The 23,229-nt window shown below is 29.0% G+C and overlaps 1 protein-coding gene across 1 annotated transcript in view; it reads left to right on the forward strand.

Moving 5' to 3' along the window:
• The window catches only part of LOC111622513 (gamma-aminobutyric acid receptor subunit beta-like), a 117,705-nt gene extending 101,088 nt beyond the window's left edge, over positions 1-16,617 (forward strand). Inside the window, exon 8 of the mRNA XM_023364917.1 lies at positions 12,640-16,617. Coding sequence (XP_023220685.1) covers positions 12,640-12,900 — 261 coding nt within the window. The 3' untranslated portion in view covers positions 12,901-16,617. The remainder of the gene's footprint in view (positions 1-12,639) is intronic.
• Positions 16,618-23,229: the final 6,612 nt, after the last annotated feature.

Consider the following 23,229-nt stretch of genomic DNA (forward strand, 5'->3'; position numbering starts at 1 on the left):
GTAAACGATGTCCATTCTGTAAAATTAGCCGGCGAAATCCCCGATTGCTACGCGTTATACTCCATACTTCGGTTACATTTTAATCACTTTTTATGAAGAAAAAACATGGATAGAAAACCCGATAAAAAGATATTTATTCGTCACACGTCTATAGAACAGCGCGAAGAAGAAGAAGGAAAAAAAAAATTAGTGTATATATTTCTAAGCGGAAAGGAAAGCGAGACGATTAAAAAACATTCCCGCACCGTTTTTGATTGATGGATTGCACAGTCTGTAGAAACGTCTGGACAGTTTAATTGCCACCAACTCTCTGCAGAATTCCCAACATAAAGTACACTATACTAGTATGGGAGTCGGCCATAAGCGTTTCCTAGAAGTGGCACATGACCTCTTTGCTTCTACTCGCATACACACACACACTAAAACTTACCCCCTGATGCAGTTTTATAAGTCGAGAACGTGCAGTCTAAGTTCTTAACACACGCAGCGGGTATCCGTCTCCATTTTTATAACCGCATCTGCACTTTATTAAACGATTAAAGTTACCAGACTCGGAGCCTAGATGCACCTGTTCCAATCCACCTGTCCGTCAGTCTGTCTGTTCCACACATACACAAAAATCTATACGATAAATAGGAGATCGAAAACGACTACACGAAACGGCAATCGATAAAAATTTTAAGACATAAATTACCACATCGTTCGTGTTTCGAAACGTCGATATTGATCGATGAAACGGAAACTGCATCAATCAGTGACAAGGGAAATGATAAATTTTTTACTTCGTGAAAAACGGCGAATTTCGCGAAAATTAAAATCACTCCTTCCCCCCCAGATTCGGTTGTACAGAAGGGCAGACTTAAGCAAAAAGCAGGTGGAGATACAAAGCGGCATTACTGGAGGGGTCACGAACCTCGACTCTTTTGTTCGTCGTTAATGACCATACAAATATTTGCAGTCACTCACCTCTTAGCAAAGGTGTAATTCTACCACGGCTTACCTGTAAAAGAGGAAAAAATAAACAGGGAACCATTATAAAAATCGTATAAACATGGCGGGTATATAAACACACATACAATTAAACAAGAGATGAAAATTTATTAAAATTTTTTTTAAAATAAAATAAATAATAAAGAAAAAAAAAACGTTAACTTTAATAGTTGGATGGAAATCAAATTAAAGGAAAGCCTTGGGGATTTCAAATTCAAATAACATCTTAATTATTCATCGAATGTTCAGCGCCCGACGGTGAACCCCTTTAATTTTTGATGTAATTTTCTCACTCTCGGTCGAAGAGACGTTCACGAATTTTTTTCTCCCCCCTCCTTCCTTCACTTTCCTCTCTCTCTCCTCTTCCTTCCTTTCTTTGTGGTTTGATTAAATAGATGTGGTTTGAAATATTTACACGCCAGCGATGAAAGAATGGATTTCTCATTCATCAAACACTTTGCTTGGCTTCTTGTTCGTGTGCCCGTCACATTTAGTAAAAAGTATGACTCGTTACCCCCCGTTTACAAACACTTCCTTGCGTTAGAACCGAACCCCCCGTATAACCTATTATGTAGGATTTAAGGAGCAACGTGTGTGCCATCACGCCCGGACGTGATAGTGACAGCCAGATACGACATCTGCGCTGCATTTACACCTTCGGGGCCGAGATGTTGCGCTTGATGGATAGCAAACGCCAGCCGAGGTTACATCATCCTTCCTCTTCAAACTATAGATGCCAACGGGTGTCCGAACACTCTCTCAGAAAAGAGGAGAAGCAAGGGAAAAAAAAGAAGAAAGTAAAGAAACGAGATGTCTTTGCGACAGACTTGGCCATTTCGCCAGATGTCACCTCTCCTACAGGAATCGATACGTCAAAATATTTCACTGCCGAAAAGAAGTTTTGAGGAAAACTGGCACTAAACCAATAATGTATCCAACAAGTTTAATTAGGCCAAACTAATATCAACTTTTAATAAATCCCGCATCATAAACACGGACAGACAACCGACCGCGTTTAATTATCGTCGGTTGCGTGACGTTAGCGGTCGCGGTTAACGAGATATCGAATTTTGAAGATGGCCCGGACCCAGGAATGGGTCAAAAATGATCCGGACGCTCGCGCGATGTTCGGTAATCCAATTGTACCAGAGTACACGGGTAGATTGATTTGCTGTACAATAGTGGCGCTTTATAACTTCGTAGGGCCCCTTCGTACGCAAATTTGAATTAGATAGCCTCGTGTACAGTGCTGACTTCAGACATCTTTCTTCAGGAGAATTTTTGGGGTATCCTGGAGTGCCACACCGGCAATACGAGATCCTCAGATATGGCTCAAATTTAAATTTCGATATTCTTACTACAGTGGTTTATAAAAGATTGGTGGGTACCCTGGAATGGGTGCCCAGACAATTACCCTTTTTGACCATAGGATAACGCGGGTTGGAGTGATATAAAAATTCAAATTCGTGCCCATTTCTCTAAGTGGAAAGTTGGATCCGCGTGACTATCTTGGTTCTAATTTCCTCTTTAAAAGAGGGGGGAAGGGGGGAATCTCCCTCACGTTACCGATTCGTCATCGTTGCCGTAGCAACGAATTACAGCAGCAAGGGGGTGTGGGTGGGGAAAACTCCGCTGAGATGGCGCCGAAACTGGTTTAATACGGTGGGAAAACGCGTCGGAAGGAGACCGTGTGGCGCAGAAAATGGCAATAATCCGATCGAACCTGATTCAGCACTTCCAAAACCGTTCGATACTTTAGTGAAGTGAAGTCGTTTCGAGCAATTCCGCCCACCTGTTCTCGACAAGATTCAACGTGTTGGAAAGAAGAGACGTCAGCGGGAGAACAACAACCGTGCTATCAATTTTGGACCCCTCTCTGGTCTACCGTGCGTTTGACACGTGCGCTGCACTCGGCTTCAATCGACAGCGTGATGTCACTCAAGTTGACTGATCAGATGGCTGAGTAAACGATAAATTGCAAAGTTGAATGTCAATATTTACCCGTAGTGCGGACCGGTATGACGTGACCTTTTCGCCAAAATTGCTCCTTTCCCTGTTATATATATATATATATATATAATATATATATATACAGTTAAATTGAAGTAATATAGTAAAAAGGAAAAGAATTATAAAATTCAAAAGTAAAAGAAAATATAATTTCTCTAAATCTCATAGAGTACTTGTACTGTTCGAAATGATCGACATCTTTTTTTGGCTGGAAGCCAAACATGGAGAACAGAATTTCAACAATGCTTAAACTGCCTTAGGATACATCTTTCTGTTGCCATGGATACTGTTGTTTGGATACTATTTTAAACTCTTGGCTATTTCTTCTTGTTTTTCTTTATGTCTTCCATAGGCAGCTATTGGAAGGGAACGTATTTGTCACTCTTACATACTAAATGCATCTCTGTGAGCAATGACAAATAGCTTACTTTGTAATGCACTTAATCAATCAATGTTCAATAATGGACTTTACGAAAAAAAAATCCACGTACAGAATTTTTATGTCGATCCATACTTGAATTAATTTCTTACAATACTTATTATCAAATAGATGAACGTTTGTGGAAGAAAATAAAGTCGTTTTTCTCCAATCAAAATAACAAAAAAACAATTCTCTTTTTTTAAAAAAATCTCATGTAAAGTTCGAAATGAATTTTTGAGTATTAAATAAAGTTATCAAATTGAATTAATTTAATTTAAATTACTATANCTATGTAACTCCGGAGAAAATGTTTGAATTGAAAACACGTAAATTTTTAATGGGGCCTCCTGCTTCTAAGCCTTCCATATCTGCTCTCGACTTTTATCTATCTCACACCGTTATTGAGATTAAGGAAGGCCAGACAAATGGATGATAGTGAGAATTTATAGGTCTACAATTTTTTAAAATTGCAGACCAATAATTTAATTAAAACACGAAATATTGAATAATTTATTCATACATAAATCTGTTTGTTAAATGAGGTAGAAATACATCATTAAATGTAGTAAACCACTGAGGGATAATTGTTTCAGTATTGACCTCATCGGTTGAACATTAGAAATCTGAAATTAATAATGAAGCAAAGTGGATAAAATAACCATCATTATATAACAACCATTAACAGGAAATTATCTATGTTTATATCTTGGATAAAGCGAGTATGGATTGTTAAAAGTTTTCATTAATTAACGTTGGATACTTCAAAAATAAATTCAATTAAATTTTTTTTTAATTATTGCTTTTAGTTATTAATTTTGCATATTCATTTCTTTATTCGTCTAATTATTATGAAAATGAATTTAATAGAATTAATAAAATTGTTTTATTTAAAATAATTTTTAAATGTTACTAATATTAAACAAGAATTCTCATTACGTTTACAGAATTAATAAATTACCATTTTAAAAATTATAATATCATAAATATTCTATAGAGCTATTCTTAAACTTTCTTTCTACAGGAAATTATTCAAATTTTCAACAGGAAACTATCAGAAACATGTATATAAAATTAGAATTTTGATTAATATTATACGTTCGAACCTCCAATGACGGCCACCTCCCAACAACGGACATCCCTAAACAGCATTAATTTTTCAGAACTTAATTTAGGTAAAAAAATGCTTGCAAAATAACCTGCAAACAACGTCCACCTCTGAACAATAACCTTTTTTTATATCCTCATCAATGGCCATTGTTCAAAGGTTAATTGTATTTTCTGTAACAAATAAATAAATGTTATTTATTATTATTTGAAAATATTTTATTTAAGAAAATTTTAATTATAACTTTGTTAATAATACTAATTCAATGTTATTTTAAAACTTTAATAAATATAACTTTTCAAAATTTAATATATGGATAAATTTAGTAAGTAAATTCAGACTTTTATAATGACTTATTTCCTAATTTGTTGTTGATTCTATACACGTAGCGTGAGTTAAATGAGGTACTTAGTTTAAAGTATGGCTGTGTATTAATTGCAACTCATTTTTTAAACATTTGTATAAGGATTAGAGTAATATTTTTTAGTGTTTTTAGTTAGATAACTGTTTTGAAAGATTGTGACATTATTCAGCCTTTCGTGTAGCCCAGGGCTTATTGGTTGAGAAACATTAATGTAGGCCTATATAATTCGAATTTACGAAGTGTAGCTTTGAAGAATTCAGTAATCAAAATAAGATTCAAACACTTTTCAAAGAATTCGATAATTAAATATTTGAAAATTTGTTCAAGAGTTTCCTCAAGCTAAAAGTTCTGATTTTACTCAAAATAAAATAACATTGTTCCATTCTAAGATGAATATTAAGTATGCCCTAAAATTTATAACTACAGTAAAACGTGTTCAAAACGGAAAAATTTTTTAGGAATGCATCAATTTTTGTGTTAAAAAAACTTCAAACTTGAAACCTGCCAAACTGGAAAAAATATTCGGTACCCTACTAGTCCGGTTTACACAAGTTATACTATAATTCAATTTTTTAATTTTAATAATTTTATATCATCTTCAATAACCTTTAATTGACTTCTTATTAAAATGGTTTATCTAGTTACTATGATAACGTAGAACTTCATGAAATTTTTAATCGAGAAAACTTTTAGTTTTAACTTTTATAAGTGCTAAAAATTAAATTTTAGAACTGAAGCTGAAAAACGATAATAATGTGGACCAAAATAAAAGAAAACAATGTGTGATAGCAATTAAAGTACCTCCATTTATTGCCTTCCAGAGAGATATGCAATCAAATACGGTTTTGTGCTATTTCAGTACGTGAGAAAGACATTTTCGTAAAGATAATAGTATCAAATCTCACTGCTATGGAAGTTTTGGCGCTATGAATCTTAACCCGTGTGATTTTGTTTTTGGGACACTTAAAAAGTGTGGTTTTCGAAGACAGATTGCAAATTTGGCAGTATTGAAAGACAGTATCACATTGCATGTGAGAAGCATCACAGATGATCAATTACTGTCCTCCTCTAAACACACTGATCATCGCCTTCAGGTTATACGTCTTCAGAGTGGGAACGGCATTGAACAGTATTTTCTGTACAGCTTACGTTTCTTTATAGAAAAATGTCTTCTATAAATAAAATGTTTGTTGATTGAAGCGCCAAAAATGCCGTAGTGGCGAGTTTCGATGCTAATTTTTTTACAGAAGTCTTCAGCATGTTTTTAAATGTCGCCGTAAAAGGATTGGTTGCATTTGAACTGTTAAATATTCCTACAGACAGAATTAAATAGGGATAAGTTACTTAGCCCAGTAAATAAGTTACATCTGCGCTTAAGTAATTCCACAAAATCGCATTAATCAGAAACTTATGATGCTTTCGTGTGCAAAATTTCAATCACAAAATTAATATATATTGTTATACTTACAATGAGACTGTTAGTTACTATGTTCTATGTATGTTAAGAAATATGAATAAAGCAATTAAAACTTATGAATATTTACCCCATTAATTTTAAATTACATCAATGAGACAAATGTTATGATGTAGACAAATTGTATATAGAAAACCATTTTAATTTTCATATTTTTATTTTTATTGTTTAACATTTTGTTTATGTAACTTGAAAACATATTTCCCCCTGCATGTAAGAAAAATTAGCATAAATTATTAACAAAACCTCAACAGGTATTCTCGTGTTATATTATCATTATTTTAATTTCGTAATAATGGTGATTTCATTTACTAATTTGTAAAATTTGTTACTTTAAATATAAAAATTTTATAGAGTAAGATAAGTTTTGTTATTTTATACTATAAAATAGTAATAAAAATAATATAACAGGGTTTTTATTGCATTTCAATATTGTTTTCCTGATAATCTATTACTTATCAATATATATAGGCCTAATATCTATCTTTGTATTACGCTTATATTTTTAATATAATGACTTCAGCGGGAAATAATGTCTAAAATTTAATAGAGAAAAGCATAAAATATATTAAAATATTTCTATACAAAATTAAATTTATAATATAAATTCTAAACTAAAAAAAAAAATGCTGTTAAGAAATGCTTTATGACTATAGACTCAGTTAAATCTCTAAATATTAAAATTAGTTTACAGTAAAGAACGCATAATTAATTAAAATAGAATATTTTAAAATTAATTTTTTTAGTAACTGTGTTAATCTAAAATTAATTTTATTTGCTTATTAATTTACTATTGTCTTTTGATCTTCAAATTATTCAGTCAACTTTTAGATGCTTAATTCTTTATTGTAATCCTATATTTAATTAATTACACGTGCCAAGATTATTTTCTTCCGAAAAGTTATTCGAATAATTTAGAGAGAATCATCATATATATATTGTGAAGAACAGGCGGAATCATCAGTTATGTGATTTTCAACGAAGCATTAAAAATTAATATACTAACAATATTTTAAATAAATTATAGAGATAGAAGCTCAGTTGAAATAATTGAGATTTATATATTTTAAATTTCCGAATCAAATTTTCATAAGCTTTACTAAAACTATTCACAAGGGATATTCACATAAATCATTTCTTGGGAGCTGGATAGTATCTTCAAAAAATTTTAGCCTGTATTTTAAACTCTCCAACAAGACAAATTGAAATTTTATATTTTAAAAAAATATATTAAATAATTCATAATTTTATACGAGTCGAAAGTTTTACAGTTGGAAATTTTTGTCGAAAGCTCTAAGGACTACTTACTCTTTGGGCCGTACATCAACAGATAGTAGTTATCTGTTGACAAGGTGCGTCAACCACAGCTGTCTTCGCACTAGACCTGTTGGACCGTATCTTTACTAGAACAAAATAAAGACGTCAACTTCAGTCTTACCCAGCTGGTAGCCGGTTGCTGTTAACTTCCAACAGATACAATTTTATGGACGTGTTTTATTACTTTAGGAACGTTTATTCGCCAAGAATCGTCTAAGTGAACATATTATATAATATTTGTTAGAATGAACATTTAATAAAATACTCTCTTTTACTTTGATTTATCCTTTGAAGTTTTTCAAAGAAATTTTTCATATTAAAATAATCTTAAAATGAGATATTTTCTGAGAAATTTCAATTTGAAAAAGATCTGAAATTGTATCTAGTTATTATCTGTGTGAGTTAAATCAATGTGTCTTTTAATATATTAAAAATTTCATAACTGGCGTTAAGATAAAATCATATAAAATTTACTTCTAACTCTAGTTTTAACTAATAAAACTATTTTATGGGTTGAATTATTAAAATATTTAAAATAGTAGGATGTTGTGAAAACTTATTTACATTTAGAGAGGACTGAATTATAGTTTCTCTTCAAGAAGTTTCATAAAAATTTCACTTCTGTATAAATAATATGGAAAAAACTATAAAGTTTTATTATTAATTTATGAATGGAAATCTTATTTTTTAAATATTTTATAACGCTTCAACTCTTGATTTAAGATTAAGCATTCATTAAATGAGAAAGATTAAAACAACTTCATTATGACTCGAAGGCATAAAGGTCAAAGAATCTAATAAATTAATTTTAAAAATAATATTTGTATAGAAATATTTGTCTTTCGCTCTCTCTAAACAATAAATAGATAATCCAAACAATAGATAAATTTTATAATCCGTCAACAGAATTTTTTTCACAATTTGAAGTGTTTGTTCACTACTTAAACCGGTTCCATTATTGATATTTAAGCTAAATAAATATAATAAAATTTATATTGGATACTTTCAAATAATTTAATATAGCAGAAATACTATAATGTTAGGAATATTTAAAATTCTTCCTCTTCATCCAATTGAATCTCTAAATTTCTTTTTCTCTAATTTATTTAAATATTATGAATACAATTTTTGTTTATAATCCTATGTTTAAAGTAATATCTACAATATTTCATATTTTTAACATTAATTTTTATAAAAATATATATTAAAAAATCTTTTCTGATTGTTGTCACTTATGGGCTTTTTTCCATAGCTATTATGAATTGGGCCAATCTCATAATGAGGGTGACTAAATGGTGAGAAACGGGACAGACAGCCCATAAAAATTTCTGGAATTCCTAAAGTGGCAGGCTGTTGTTTATATTAGAAAATGCTCATGACATTCATATTAATTATTTGAAAACTATAAGAGCATTATTCAATTTGATGTCATTTCTATAGTTTGTTCAGATTTTTTATTACAAAAACTTTTAAAATTACGTTAAATTGACTTAATAATGTACTCTATTCTAATAAAATGAATGATTCTTATACAGTTTTGTATTATATAAGTCAAAGTAGTGTGAACAAAATATAATAGCTGAACTATAGAGGTTCGGCCAAACTGGAGCCTAGTTCCAACAGGGGCCAGAACGTGTCAAGCAAAAAGCCTATGACCCATGATAAAAAATTATTTTGATCATGGGTAGTTTAACTTTTTCTCAGTCAAGGGCTAAAGGTTTTTTGGGGATGGTCCTTTGTGGTGAAGATGGGATTAGAGGGAGAGTGATCTTCATTAGAATTTCTAACCATAACCCGAAAGTTGCTCCCCCTCTGGAAAAATATATGACAAATTTGTAAAAAATTATAAAAAATTTTTTGCCATTAAAAAAAAATTAAACTTTATATCTATAATTATAAAAATTTAAATTGTTTTATAATTAAGAATGTAAATAATTATAAAAAAGAACCTTTTTTCTTCTAATAATTGAAATTATTAAGAAAATAAAAAAAAAGAGATGTAAATATAATTAATGATATTTATACTTATTTTATAAACTTTAAAAAATATTTTAAGATGAATTAGAAGTATCATTAATTAGCAATTTAAAATACGCTTTTTACTTTAAAAAGATACAAGATTTTTATTTATTTAAATTTTGTTTTTAACTTTAAAATCTGTTTAATTTACTTAGTAGCCAAATACAACATTCCGGGTTTTCGTGAATATCTTTAGAGAAATGTTTGCGTGAGAAACAACGAAAATTACATTCGAATGTTTTTCCTTCTTCTTCTTCTCCCTTCTAATTAAACTCGGAGGCAATTATGTTCATTAAATAGTAGTAAACTCCATGTACGCCCATTTGCGTGATCTGTCAAACTTCTGTTTTCCTACTCGTCCTCCTCCTCCTCCTCCTCCTCATCCGACCATTCTCTTCATCACGGAATTAAAGAAAACCGTGTGAATAAAATTAAAATAATAAATTTATAACTATTTTATTTTAATGATATTTCTTCAATTTTATACACTATATTAAAGCCTATCAATAACTGTTACTTGGTACGAAAATTTAATTGTATATAATATTATATAATTTTATAGGATATAAAAATATATGCTTCAATAATTTTTGTAAAAAGTATAAAATCTAAAATCAAAACGGAAGCTTTTATATATATGAAATAATATATTTTAGTATTGTTTTCTATATATAGAAAGCTTTCTTTATGATTACAAATGTAATTTTCAATCAATCGTCAAATTGTTTTTACAGAAAAGTTTTCAACACCAACAGTTATTCATTTTATTATACTTTTTTTAAACATATATAAATTTTAATCTTTTTATTTACTGGAGAATTTATAAAAATTTTATTCCAAACGTGAGTAATATAGAATAAATGTTTATTCAAATCCACAAGAGTGAAGATGAAGATGGCAAGATGGCCAAAGAAAAAAACAAATATATATATATANTGGACCCAGTTCGGACCCATGGCGGGTATCTTTACAACCGTAGACACACCGATCGGAAATAAAATCGTCTGTAATTCTTTCTCCATCTCATTGACGAGATTCAAAAATAATTAATCGAGGGGGAATCGCAGATTATACGAGTCATCGGTGTTATAACACGGTAATGTACATAGTGTATATGTATACATTTGTGTTCTTATTACATAAAATTGTGTGTGTGAAGAAACAGTAACCACAAAAAAAAATGAAACAAAGAGACGCAAAATACTCATTAATCAAGTTTGTCTTCAATTTTTTCCGACATTTGTATACTGTTGTAGTTGGAATTATAATTAGCACATTATTTAATTCCTTACATATGCCTGGGAAAATGTAGTTTTGTCCATTATATTAACATGAAAATTATATTTAAAAAAAAGATACTGTATGATGTGCAATACGGGCAGCGTAGTTCAAAATTAGATATAATGCCATTAGGATAATGGGTATTGCATAAGAATTGTACAAATTGATGGAACAATTTATATTTTCTATCATAATATTGTCATCGTGTAAATCCAGATGCATTTTCATGTTATGCTTGTTCGGTTCAAACGTTTGTAAAACGAATTTCTTTCAAACATTTTATCAATTTTGAATATTAACGACAGATGAGCCGCATCAAATGTAAATAGCTTTAAAAAAATCGAACGAATTCAAAATTGTACAATAATGGATTTCTCTTCAAATCATTATTTAGTATTCAGATTTACTAAGAAAAGTGAAACCGGAAATGATTTCGCAATAATTTTCGAACAAAATTTAATATTTTTAAAGATTTTATTATAAATATTTTCTTCTGTATAGCAAATAATAATGATAATAATAATAACAATAGTATATGAAGAGTATAGAGGAATGATGAAAGGAAGGTTGAGCAAAAGGTATTACAACAGGTTTAATTAGAGTTCGGTATGTTCTCAACTCTCTTGTCAGGCTTAGAATTGAGATGACGTTTTTATTTATACTTTTAAATTAATTTGTAAACATTAAATATTCGTTCTGTTTTTCTTTTTTTTTATTCTACCAGCATTAAATAGATTTTTATTTCTTACTTTGTTATATTTATATGATATCCTAGGTTTATATTAATAATATATTTAACTAACCATTGGCCGAATGGATAAAACCACTGGTAATTGATTAACGGTTTTTGCTAGTGAAGCGTTATAATTATATGGGGCCCAGGCATATTTTAATTAGTGGGCCCTACGTGTAGTGTTGACTTCAGACATTTTTCTTTGGAGGAATTTTTGGGGAAAATTTTTTCTTATAAATGATTGGATAGGGGTTACCTGTTAGCGAAGATTCCAGGAAATTGCCATTTTTGCCCATAGTATAACGAACCTCTGGTTTTTGCCTCAGCAATGGGTTGACTACGTGCTTTTCCGCGTTTTCTTCGTGTGTAACACATAAATAGGGTCCAATTTCCTATAGAAATCCTCCCGGGTGAACCCTCCTTAGCACTTTCTTATTCCATTAATTCTAATCCTAATATGTTTGAATTGTGTGGTATTAATTTCATTATTTATTAATAAAAAGAAATTAGATATTTTTTCGTTTAATTGTTAGATTAAGATTATTTATATTTTCATAAAAATAAATTACAGTAGTAAGTTGTAGTAATAATAAATTATTACTACAATTTAGATATTTATGAATATAATTAGATTTTTTTATCTTCAGTTTTATGTAGTTAGAGGCTACTTAAATATTATTGTTTATCACAATAAATATCTACGTTTTGTATATTAGTATACGATAAACAATGATTTATACTGAATTATATTAAAATTATGTATTATGTTAACAATGGATTTAAGATATTAATGAAAGTGTCGCATCTTGAAAGTGAGTTACACTTTTAAGGTGGGAGGCAAAGGGTATGTGAAAGTAATGTGTTTAAAAATAAGCATAGATAATATAATTTTACTAAAATTTATTCTCATTTTGTTTCTTTGCAGCAAGATATTCGGCTTAAAATCGCCGACCCAAAGACATATTGCAAGACATCGTCACTTGAAAACCCAGCCAACGGGGCTCCGGATTTGGAGTCAGCCTTTTGCAAAAATACTAACAAGCTGTTTGGCGTAAGCCCCAGTGATATCGATAAATACTCCAGAGTAGTGTTTCCTGTTTGTTTCGTCTGCTTTAATCTAATGTACTGGATCATTTACTTACACATTAGTGATGTCCTTACAGAGGACTTTGTATCACATGCCTGAAGCCAAACTTCGATCCAACTCTTTAGTCGTTATTTCAATCAGTTAGAACTGTACACAATGGTGTACTTTATCTCTCAATCTGTGGCTTCTCGTATTCCTTGTGCAACGTCCTTTAACACCCGTCTTTTCGTCGAACATCCATTTGTGGATTTACAATGCGTCTAGTGCCATCAGTCTCTTAGAATGTAGAGTTTCGGTTTACATCATTTCATATCCTTTTCCATTTATCCTCTATATTTTCTGCACGCGCTGCTTAACTAGAATGTAGTCACAGTTCCTGAAAAAAAACTACTCCAAAAAATGGTGTGGACCCAGTTCGGACCCATGGCGGGTATCTTTACAACCGTAGACACACCGATCGGAAATAAAATCGTCTGTAATTCTTTCTCCATCTCATTGACGAGATTCAAAAATAATTAATCGAGGGGGAATCGCAGATTATACGAGTCATCGGTGTTATAACACGGTAATGTACATAGTGTATATGTATACATTTGTGTTCTTATTACATAAAATTGTGTGTGTGAAGAAACAGTAACCACAAAAAAAAATGAAACAAAGAGACGCAAAATACTCATTAATCAAGTTTGTCTTCAATTTTTTCCGACATTTGTATACTGTTGTAGTTGGAATTATAATTAGCACATTATTTAATTCCTTACATATGCCTGGGAAAATGTAGTTTTGTCCATTATATTAACATGAAAATTATATTTAAAAAAAAGATACTGTATGATGTGCAATACGGGCAGCGTAGTTCAAAATTAGATATAATGCCATTAGGATAATGGGTATTGCATAAGAATTGTACAAATTGATGGAACAATTTATATTTTCTATCATAATATTGTCATCGTGTAAATCCAGATGCATTTTCATGTTATGCTTGTTCGGTTCAAACGTTTGTAAAACGAATTTCTTTCAAACATTTTATCAATTTTGAATATTAACGACAGATGAGCCGCATCAAATGTAAATAGCTTTAAAAAAATCGAACGAATTCAAAATTGTACAATAATGGATTTCTCTTCAAATCATTATTTAGTATTCAGATTTACTAAGAAAAGTGAAACCGGAAATGATTTCGCAATAATTTTCGAACAAAATTTAATATTTTTAAAGATTTTATTATAAATATTTTCTTCTGTATAGCAAATAATAATGATAATAATAATAACAATAGTATATGAAGAGTATAGAGGAATGATGAAAGGAAGGTTGAGCAAAAGGTATTACAACAGGTTTAATTAGAGTTCGGTATGTTCTCAACTCTCTTGTCAGGCTTAGAATTGAGATGACGTTTTTATTTATACTCTACGCGAAAAATATTTAGCTATGAACACTTTAATCAAAAATTTATTTTCGGCTTACTTCCATAGTAATTTTAGGAAACTTTCTGACTTAGTCTTCTCATTAACATAGCTCAATTCTAACGGAGGAACTGAACAAAAAAAGAACTTTGATGTTTGGGTTTAAGATATCAATAATTCCATTCTAAAAAAATTCGGTTGTATTTGTGTCTATATATTCTAAAGTCTTATCCAAATCTTTATCGGTGTCGTTGATTTCCTAAAACACTTCGTACATATTATTTACTTTAGTCTTCCATTTTAAATAGTTACATTAAGAATTAATCTTTATCGTGTAGTATGATTGATAGGTCTCGTTCTATTTACAATTCACAATTTACAATTTCACAAATATCAGTTTGTTAACATAAATACGAGAAGACTTATAAGTTCCTCTTTCCTGAACGTTATGCTTCACACAAGAAGCTTCACACTGCAAACACAGCTTCAAAACAAAACTAGAAGATTTTTGGTTAAAACGACTCCATAAATCTTCTAGAGAAAAGCAGCAAGACTATCTCGTCAATGCTTCCTTTTTTGTCTTCTTCAGCAACACTTAATGAAACACAGTACAAAGGAAGTTACGAGCAAATTTTATGTATATATACTCAAACACACTTGCATATATATAATATACACTATATCTATATACACACCTTATATTATCCACGATTCTATTGATTGCGTCATAGACAGATTCTTCCTCCTTTTTCCCATATTCTTAGTTAAGTAATCAAAACTAGAAACAGATAATTTCTCTCTGGACATATGGGGTTTGCGTGGTGGACAAATTGTCCCCCTCCCCAAAACACTTAGCCTCGTCCATTCACTTGCTCAAATAATCGATGTCTAGGGAGAATATAAATTGTTAAAATTTTAAAGTATTTCAATTAAATTGAATCTAATAGCTTTGTGCTCTTAGATCACACTTACGGTAGGGGGGCACCGGAACCTCGATTTCACTGAATCGTGACTTCTTGGCAACCGGTACAGCAATAACACAAACTCCTGCTTCACATAAATCTGTCACGAATGGAGAGAGAGAGAGAGAGAGAAAGAGAAAGAGAGAGAGAGAGAGAGAGAGAGAGAGAGAGAAAGAGAAAGAGAGAGAAAAGTGTGTGAAAGAGAGACAAAGAGAAAGGGAGTACTGAAAGTATAGTTTGGTGACACCCCCTTCCGCAGACTTTGTCTTGGGATGGAGATCATTAACATAACCTTAATGCATCGTTTTTATTACATACATAAATATACATTACATGCATATACTACTACATACTATAACAGTTCATTTTTTCTTTCGGTGCGTGACGTTTGCGTGAATCACACCCCGTTCGTGATGTGGCGTGACGTAGGTGTAGGCTCCGCTCACGTTGACTTTATAGAAATAGGGACGTTCCAGTTTATGTAAAGAATGGTGTCTCCTATTATAATTTCTCGTTTAAATTACACTTTTTCTCAATTTACACTTTTTCGTTCTCGTTATCGAATTAGAAAATTATACTTTAAATGTTTATATTTAATCGTCCAAAGGAGTATCTGTTTTTTTCCAAATTAGAAGATACTCGATATTAAAAAATGATATTATTAGTAAACAGGAAGGAATCATCAACGAAAGTCTTCCGTTTGCTGTTGATCTTTATGCTGTTTAGCATCTTCTACACTGAATAAAATTCCTGTCAGCTTGATAAATTGAAACAGAATCTTTGGTATTTCTGGTCCACCATTTATTTTTCTTCTTTGCACTAGGGGAATAAGGTAAGAAGTTCATTGCTGACGCACCGCAATGAATTCCGACCTTCTTCTCGAGATTGAAAGGGACTCTTAGTGCCATATAGATCAGTGAATATTTTATAAGGATGCAAATCGAATGAAGTGCGTAACTGGGTGCTCAATTTAAATATCAATAGAGATGGCTCTCTGGTCATCGTGATCAGGAAGTAATGGTGCAATGTGCCAGAGGGTACATGTCGTGAATGACGGATATTTCTACTTGTTAAATGTTGAATACCCGTTCAATTCTTGATTCATTATTCGTTATACAGTTCTATATATATTATAAAAAAAGTATATTATATAGTCTTGTATAGTTATTGTTATGTGAAAATAACCGAATAAATGTATAGGGATACCCATTTTTGTTGCATACAAAATAAATTTTAGAAACGGGAAATGGACTAATATACCATGTACGATTTGTGATTGAAAATGAAAATTTGTGTATATATTAAACGGAGAGAGAAAATCATTGTATGGAAATAGTATATTATTCTCCTATAGGGTAAGTTGTAGTATAGAAAGGACAGGTTTTTGTATCATTCAGCTTGATTGCTTCTAATAAAATACACCTTACCATATTTTGTCTTTGATATATGAATATCTTTATTTACAACATTTAGTTCTCTGTTTCTGTTATATTTATGAAATGATAATTAAATGATAATGGTAGTGAAAGAAAATTAATTATTTAATATATATATATATATGATAATTTTACAAATTACTTAAACAATTCGATTGACTGTTAATATTATTTATAAAGCAGATTAAATAAAGTTAAATCATTGTATATATATCTATGTACATTTGAAATATGCTGATATTTGTCATATATATAAGATACACAATATTTGTGTTTAGTTTCGTTTAATCCTTTCTGGAACAAGTAGAAGATTCTTACCTTTTACGTATGAAGAACGGATGATTTTTGAAGAATTAATTAATTTAAAAAAAGAAATTTGCTTTGTTAAATGCTTATATATTTAAATAAAGATATTATTATCAGTAATAATATATAATCTTACGTTTCGACACTGCACTACATAATTTCAAGTATAATAGTATAATGCTGCTACACTCAATTTCTTCTGAACGGAAATAAGTTTATTTATATCATTAATAATTGAATAAAATTACATTCGACGTATTTTTGAGTTAATAATTCATGTAAAGATGATGACGACTTTTTCAGGTAAATTTCTTATAATTAATGTAAAAATTTGAAAGTGTTTAAATATTGTAAAATCCAAAAGTTATGGAAATAAAACCAAAAAGTTTTACTTTTTTCCAGTTAAAATAAACAACTATTATTTTAACAAAAGGTTCTTTTTATTAAACTATATCGTAAATAAAGTTTCTATTATTATTCTCTTATAAAAATATTTGACTGTAATCATTATAACAAATTACACGTACAGATTTAAAAATACTATTTTATTAATAACTTTACTTATAACAATTTTTTATATTATTTATATTACACTAAAAACTTTGATATTTTTGGTTTTTCAAAAAACAAAAGAAAATTGTTTAACAATAAGGTACGTTTATTATAATTATTTCTAAATTAATTTTGATAATATATATATATTATTAAATTAACCTTTATATTATAAACCTAAAAATATTTATAATAAAGAAAATAAATGTTTAATTATTAATATAACCATTATTTAAATAGTTTTAAATGTAGATGAGGATCCTGCAAGCTTTTCTGTTGTGTTAAGCCTGATAACAATATAAAATCTTATAAGCTTAATTTTGCTGTTAAGTTATGAATGTATACTTTCTGCTCTTTATTCAATAAAAACGTCTATTTAAATGTAAATTATACATAATTTTTCAACATAAATAATGAATTTACTGTACTGTACATATTTATGTAATTTGCTAAGCGAAGTACAACACTTTGAAATCTATCTGAAATGCAATGTCTTCCTAAATGCAAAAACTTTCCATTTCTGTTATATAAAAAAAAAAAATTCAGAATTAATTATCGGGCCGTCAAGGATAAAATTTGTGGGAAAAAAGGCAAAGTTGGTTGATAACTTACAAATATAAGGAAGTATTTTATTTATCAAAGTATGCATCCATATTGTCTATATACTTTTGCCATTTAAGCGGCAGTTTGTTCAGGCTGGTGGTATAAAACTCTGGCGGACGAGAGTCAATGAATTCCTGGAAGGCCAGTTTTACAGCATTGTCGGAATTAAATTGTTTTCTTATTAAAAGTTGTCCAAATTGCGGAAGAAGTGGTAGTCAATGGGGGCTAGGTCTGGTGAGTATGGAGGATGATGATGAAGTTTCAACTCCAATTCCTGTAGTTTTGCCACAATCATTTATGCAGTGTGTGGTTTAGCGTTATCATACAATAAGATAGGAGTCTATCTATTGACCAATCTAGGATGTTTTTCTTTAAGGTTTTGCATCATTTCGTCTAGTTGGTTGCAATATATTTCTGCTGTGATCGATGAGCCAGTTTCATGAAATCATAATGGATCACACCTGCGCTAGATCACCAAACACTCACCATCAGCTTCTTTTGATGAATATTGCGCTTTGGAGTGTGTTTTGGTGATTCATCCTTGTCCAACCACTGAGCTGAACGTTTGCGACTGTCATATTAGATCCATTTCTCATCACAAGTGACAATTCGATTCAAAAATTGATCAGATTTGTGACGAGAAAGCAACAAACAAACTTTCAAACGCTTTTGTTTCTGTTTTTCATTCAGTTCATGCGGAACCCACTTATCCAACTTTTTCACTTTACCGATTTGAGCTAAATGAGTTAATATTGTTTGTTTTCTAACACCAAACGATAATTCATAGGCACTCTGAGATGGGTCAGACTCAACGGTTGGCAATATTATTACCTACAAATTTCATCCTTGACGACCTAATATATGCAACTCCTATTTAAAGATCAAAAATACATGAAATTTTGCTATGTATACTATAAGATCTAAGATGCTGAAAAATCAAAAACTCTTACTGATAATGTCTCTGATATTTTCATACCTAAATGTATTTCTTAGATTAAAAAGATAATCATTCTTATTTGCTCGATATACAAATAATTTTACAATATGCACAGTTTGTAGACTGTACTATGTAAAGACTACGACAAATATTCTATTATTAGTTTACACTAAAATGTAATTTCACTCGTAATTTATTTCCATGCCGTGTCAGCTATGGAATTTATTCAAAGTTTATTAAAGTTTATATTTTATGTTCAAAAAGCAGCTATTATTGGGTGATTAATTGTATTTATTCGTAAAATTGTCCTTATTTTTTCTATATTTCAATAGAAAAATCAATAAATGTTATTTTTTTCTGTTATAAAGTTTTAGTTTAATGTATTATCAAAAACTAGACTATTTTATTATTTAACAAATAAATATATTAAATTAATTATTTATTATGATTTTTATATTTTTATATTCAATCGTCACTTAATTTTAAAATATACATGCCGAATATTTTATAAAATAAATAATTACTATTAAAAATAAAGACGTAATTTCCTAATTTCTTTAGATTACAGATCAAAATCAAAATTAAAGTTTCAATTGTTTGATTTTTAAAATATTTCAAACACGTTGTAAATTCAAATAAAAAATATGCAAACAATAAATGTTTCAACAGAAAAAATCTCCTAAATTTTAACAATACACAAAAATATGGATGAGGGGAAATCTATGTTTCGTAAGAAAAAATAAATAAATAAAATTGGTTCTTTCGTATGGCGGAGATGAAATGCCAACTCTAACACTAAATCTTGTTATCGATCTTGTTTTCAAATCCGAAGTATTTTTAGATCACACACAAAATGCCAAAAGATGGCTTCTCTAAAAATATTATTGCACCACTTCTCTCGTAATTACTTCAATTAAACAACAACTCTTCTTGCCTTCTTTATAATTAAAGTTTGTTTAGAAATTTCGATTTTTTAGATCTTATCTGCTTTAATATTTACACAATTATTTTAAAATTAAATACTTCGCCAAGAAAATTATTCGTTTATTTTTTTATAAAAATAATTATATTTATTTATTAAGTTATAATTTAAAAAATGTTAAGTGCATCATTAAAACTTTTGATGAGGTTTATCCCCTGATGGTCTGATCAATCGATACGCATTCGAATATAAAATATTAAAATAATTAATTTGGAAGATATCAATTTACAGAATTTAAATTCATGATATCTATAAATTACAATTTCCTACTTTAAAATGATCAAGGTATAATTGTCTTCAATATGTCATAATGATGATAAATTCTGTTAAAGAGAACCCTTATGCGTAATATTTAGAACATAAGCACCATTATCATCAAATTATTCAATTAATAGATTTACTTGATTACCTAAACGATTGCTAGTTACATTTATACAGTATAAGAGTATATTATAAACAATAATTATGAATAAAACTGATTTTACTAATAAATAAATTTAATTAAATGCACTCTAATTTTTTTCTGGCTCCATTCTGATACTTTCTGGTTTGGCTACCATTATATAAAGTAGGTAGGTGAAAGAAGAACATTGTTAATAGGAATGATTTTACATAATGTAATAAAAAAAATCAAATGTTAAATCTTTTTTAAAGAAGAGATAAGAATTACAGCAGACATCGAGTTGGAAAAGTGGATGTAAATAACTGAAGCCGCGTAATGATTATCCAAAGTTGATGATTCTTTTTCAAGATGACTTAGTTAATGAAAGTAAAGCTATTTAAATAACCAGAACGACTAGGCGTTCTCTTAAGTTTGATTAATCTGAAGGAAGATAATCGATCGAACAACAAAACCTTAATCCCTTTCACTCCTCTTTCTAGCAAAGAGACGGAAATTAAAACTTCCTTTAAAGATAAGGGAGTGCATTTAAACAGAAAAGACTAAATATATGATGTTTTTACAATGGACAATGATAAAAATTCTTTAAATAGAAAAATAAATCTTTATTCTATCAAATGTTACAAGTTTAAAAGAAGTAATATTTACTTGTAATAACTTATAGATTATACTGTATTTATTTAACATTTCAATATTTTCTCAATTTTGTCTTTTAAACTTTCCAAAATTATAAATAAATATATTATTTTTAACAAAAAATTTTAAGATTCGAAAGCTGTATAATTAATTTTTATTTTTTAGAACTTGATTAGCATTTATATCAAAATTTATTAGAATATTATTCAAAAAGAGAAAAAATATTATAAGTATTTTTATTCATTATAATTTAAGTTAATAAACAATTTTTAATCATATTTTTAATTAATTTAATTNCTTTTAGTTCGTTGATATATTTATTTCTATTTTGTATTGTACTTGTTCTGCTTATGATTTTTTTATATTCCATACTGAATATGTTTTCCTTTATATATTGTGGAGTATTTGAATTGTAGTTTGACTTTCTGGATTTCTGTTGGTTTTTTATATGGTTTAAATTTTAGCATTTCTTTTCTTTGTTTTATTACTATAGCAAGGAAGTTTATTTCTGTGTTGGTTTTGTTTTCTATCTTAAATTTAATTTCATTATTTCAATTTTTCTTAGTGTGTCTTCTATTAGTTCCCAGAATATTAAGTAAAATATATTAGTTATTTTTATTTACAAAGTATTTAATGTATACAATAATAACTTATTTACCGAAGTAAATTTAAAATAGTTTATTTCATAATTACAATTTTGAAAATTCGATTTCTTTACCAATTTCTTGATAAGAAAAACATTTTGGACTAGATTAATTTTAATTATTAATTTAACGAGCTGACGTAGAAATTCTCAATTAAAAAACCAAACTCGTAGGTTATAATGACAATATAGCCATTTTGAGTATCCGATGTTTGTATGAATGGTCTGCAAAATTGAGTTGAAGAATGTTGGAACGTTTTCTAGAAACTGTTTGATTGAAGGAATAAATTCAATAAATTAAATCAAAAGCTATTGATTTTCAAAAACGTGACTCACATATTTAGACTGTTACAGATTTGATATGAAATGTTTTCTACTCCTACTTTATCCTTATGTGTTTCATTTATTTTTAGCATTTATCTCTCTCTTCACAATCTGAATCAATGATTCTTATGTCAATAAATTTTATGTGTTTATTTTATGAAAAATATTTAATTACAAAATATACTTTTTCTCATAAAAGCAATGCTCGTTAATACAATATTCTAAGTATAGAAGCAACTAATCATAAAAATAATATATAATATGTTTGGAATAAAAATAGGTTTAATTTAAAATCAACTTGTGCTTTATATTAACAGAAAATTGATTATTATATTATCGATTATTCGCAACAATTCTTCTAAATATGTTTATGTTTTATGTTCATAAATCTTTTATAATTAACAAAGGAACTAAAATAGCAATTGATTCAAAGAAATTGCTTTTAATTTTTTTATTAGCTAAAAATTAAAACGAGTTTTAAATAAAAAGTGTAGAAATAAATTCTGATTTTTCAAAATTTTAAAATAATATATCATCTATAAAGTTAGCTTTCTATTAAGATAGAAGGAATATCTTCTAACCTAAAATGTTTACTGAATTTTAAATGTAATTTAAAATATCTAAAAATTTTCTTTTTCGTAAAAAAAGTAATAAAAAATTGTATTTCAAGTCTTTTATGTGAACTAAATCACCCTTTTAATCCCCTAACTTTTCTATCATGACTTCAAAATTAAAGAATACGAAAGAGTAAAGCTTTGCTTTTCTTTCATATTCACTCGCAACATCTAAAAAAGTTTTCAAATTTAGTTAATTTTTCTCGGGGACCAAACTCGGAACTTCATTTCCTTTCTTCCTCTTCTTCCTCTTCCTCCTCTTGTGTTCAATCCACTATGGATTTGGTTAGTCATCAACAGATATGGCTAACTTCCTTCGCTTCATAATCCTTAGTATTGTTGAAGGAGCCATAAAATTTTTTATCCGACCAACCAATTTACTTGAATGATAAGTTTACTGGCAATTTCCTTATTTTTTCAACAATAAATTTAATCTGTTTTTTTCCTAATAATTTTAGTTAATATTTTATGAAAGGATTACTTAATTTTATACAGATTTAAATACATTGATTCGATAGATTTGTTTAAAATATTAAGATATTAATTTTTACTAGCCAAAACCCGATCATTAGAATTTTGAAACGCATTTATACTTAATAAAATCTCTAAATATTTTCATAATAC

Source organism: Centruroides sculpturatus, unplaced genomic scaffold, assembly GCF_000671375.1.
Source record: "Centruroides sculpturatus isolate CEXI.00-Female unplaced genomic scaffold, Cexi_2.0 scaffold23, whole genome shotgun sequence".
Classification (NCBI taxonomy): Eukaryota; Metazoa; Arthropoda; class Arachnida; order Scorpiones; family Buthidae; genus Centruroides; species Centruroides sculpturatus.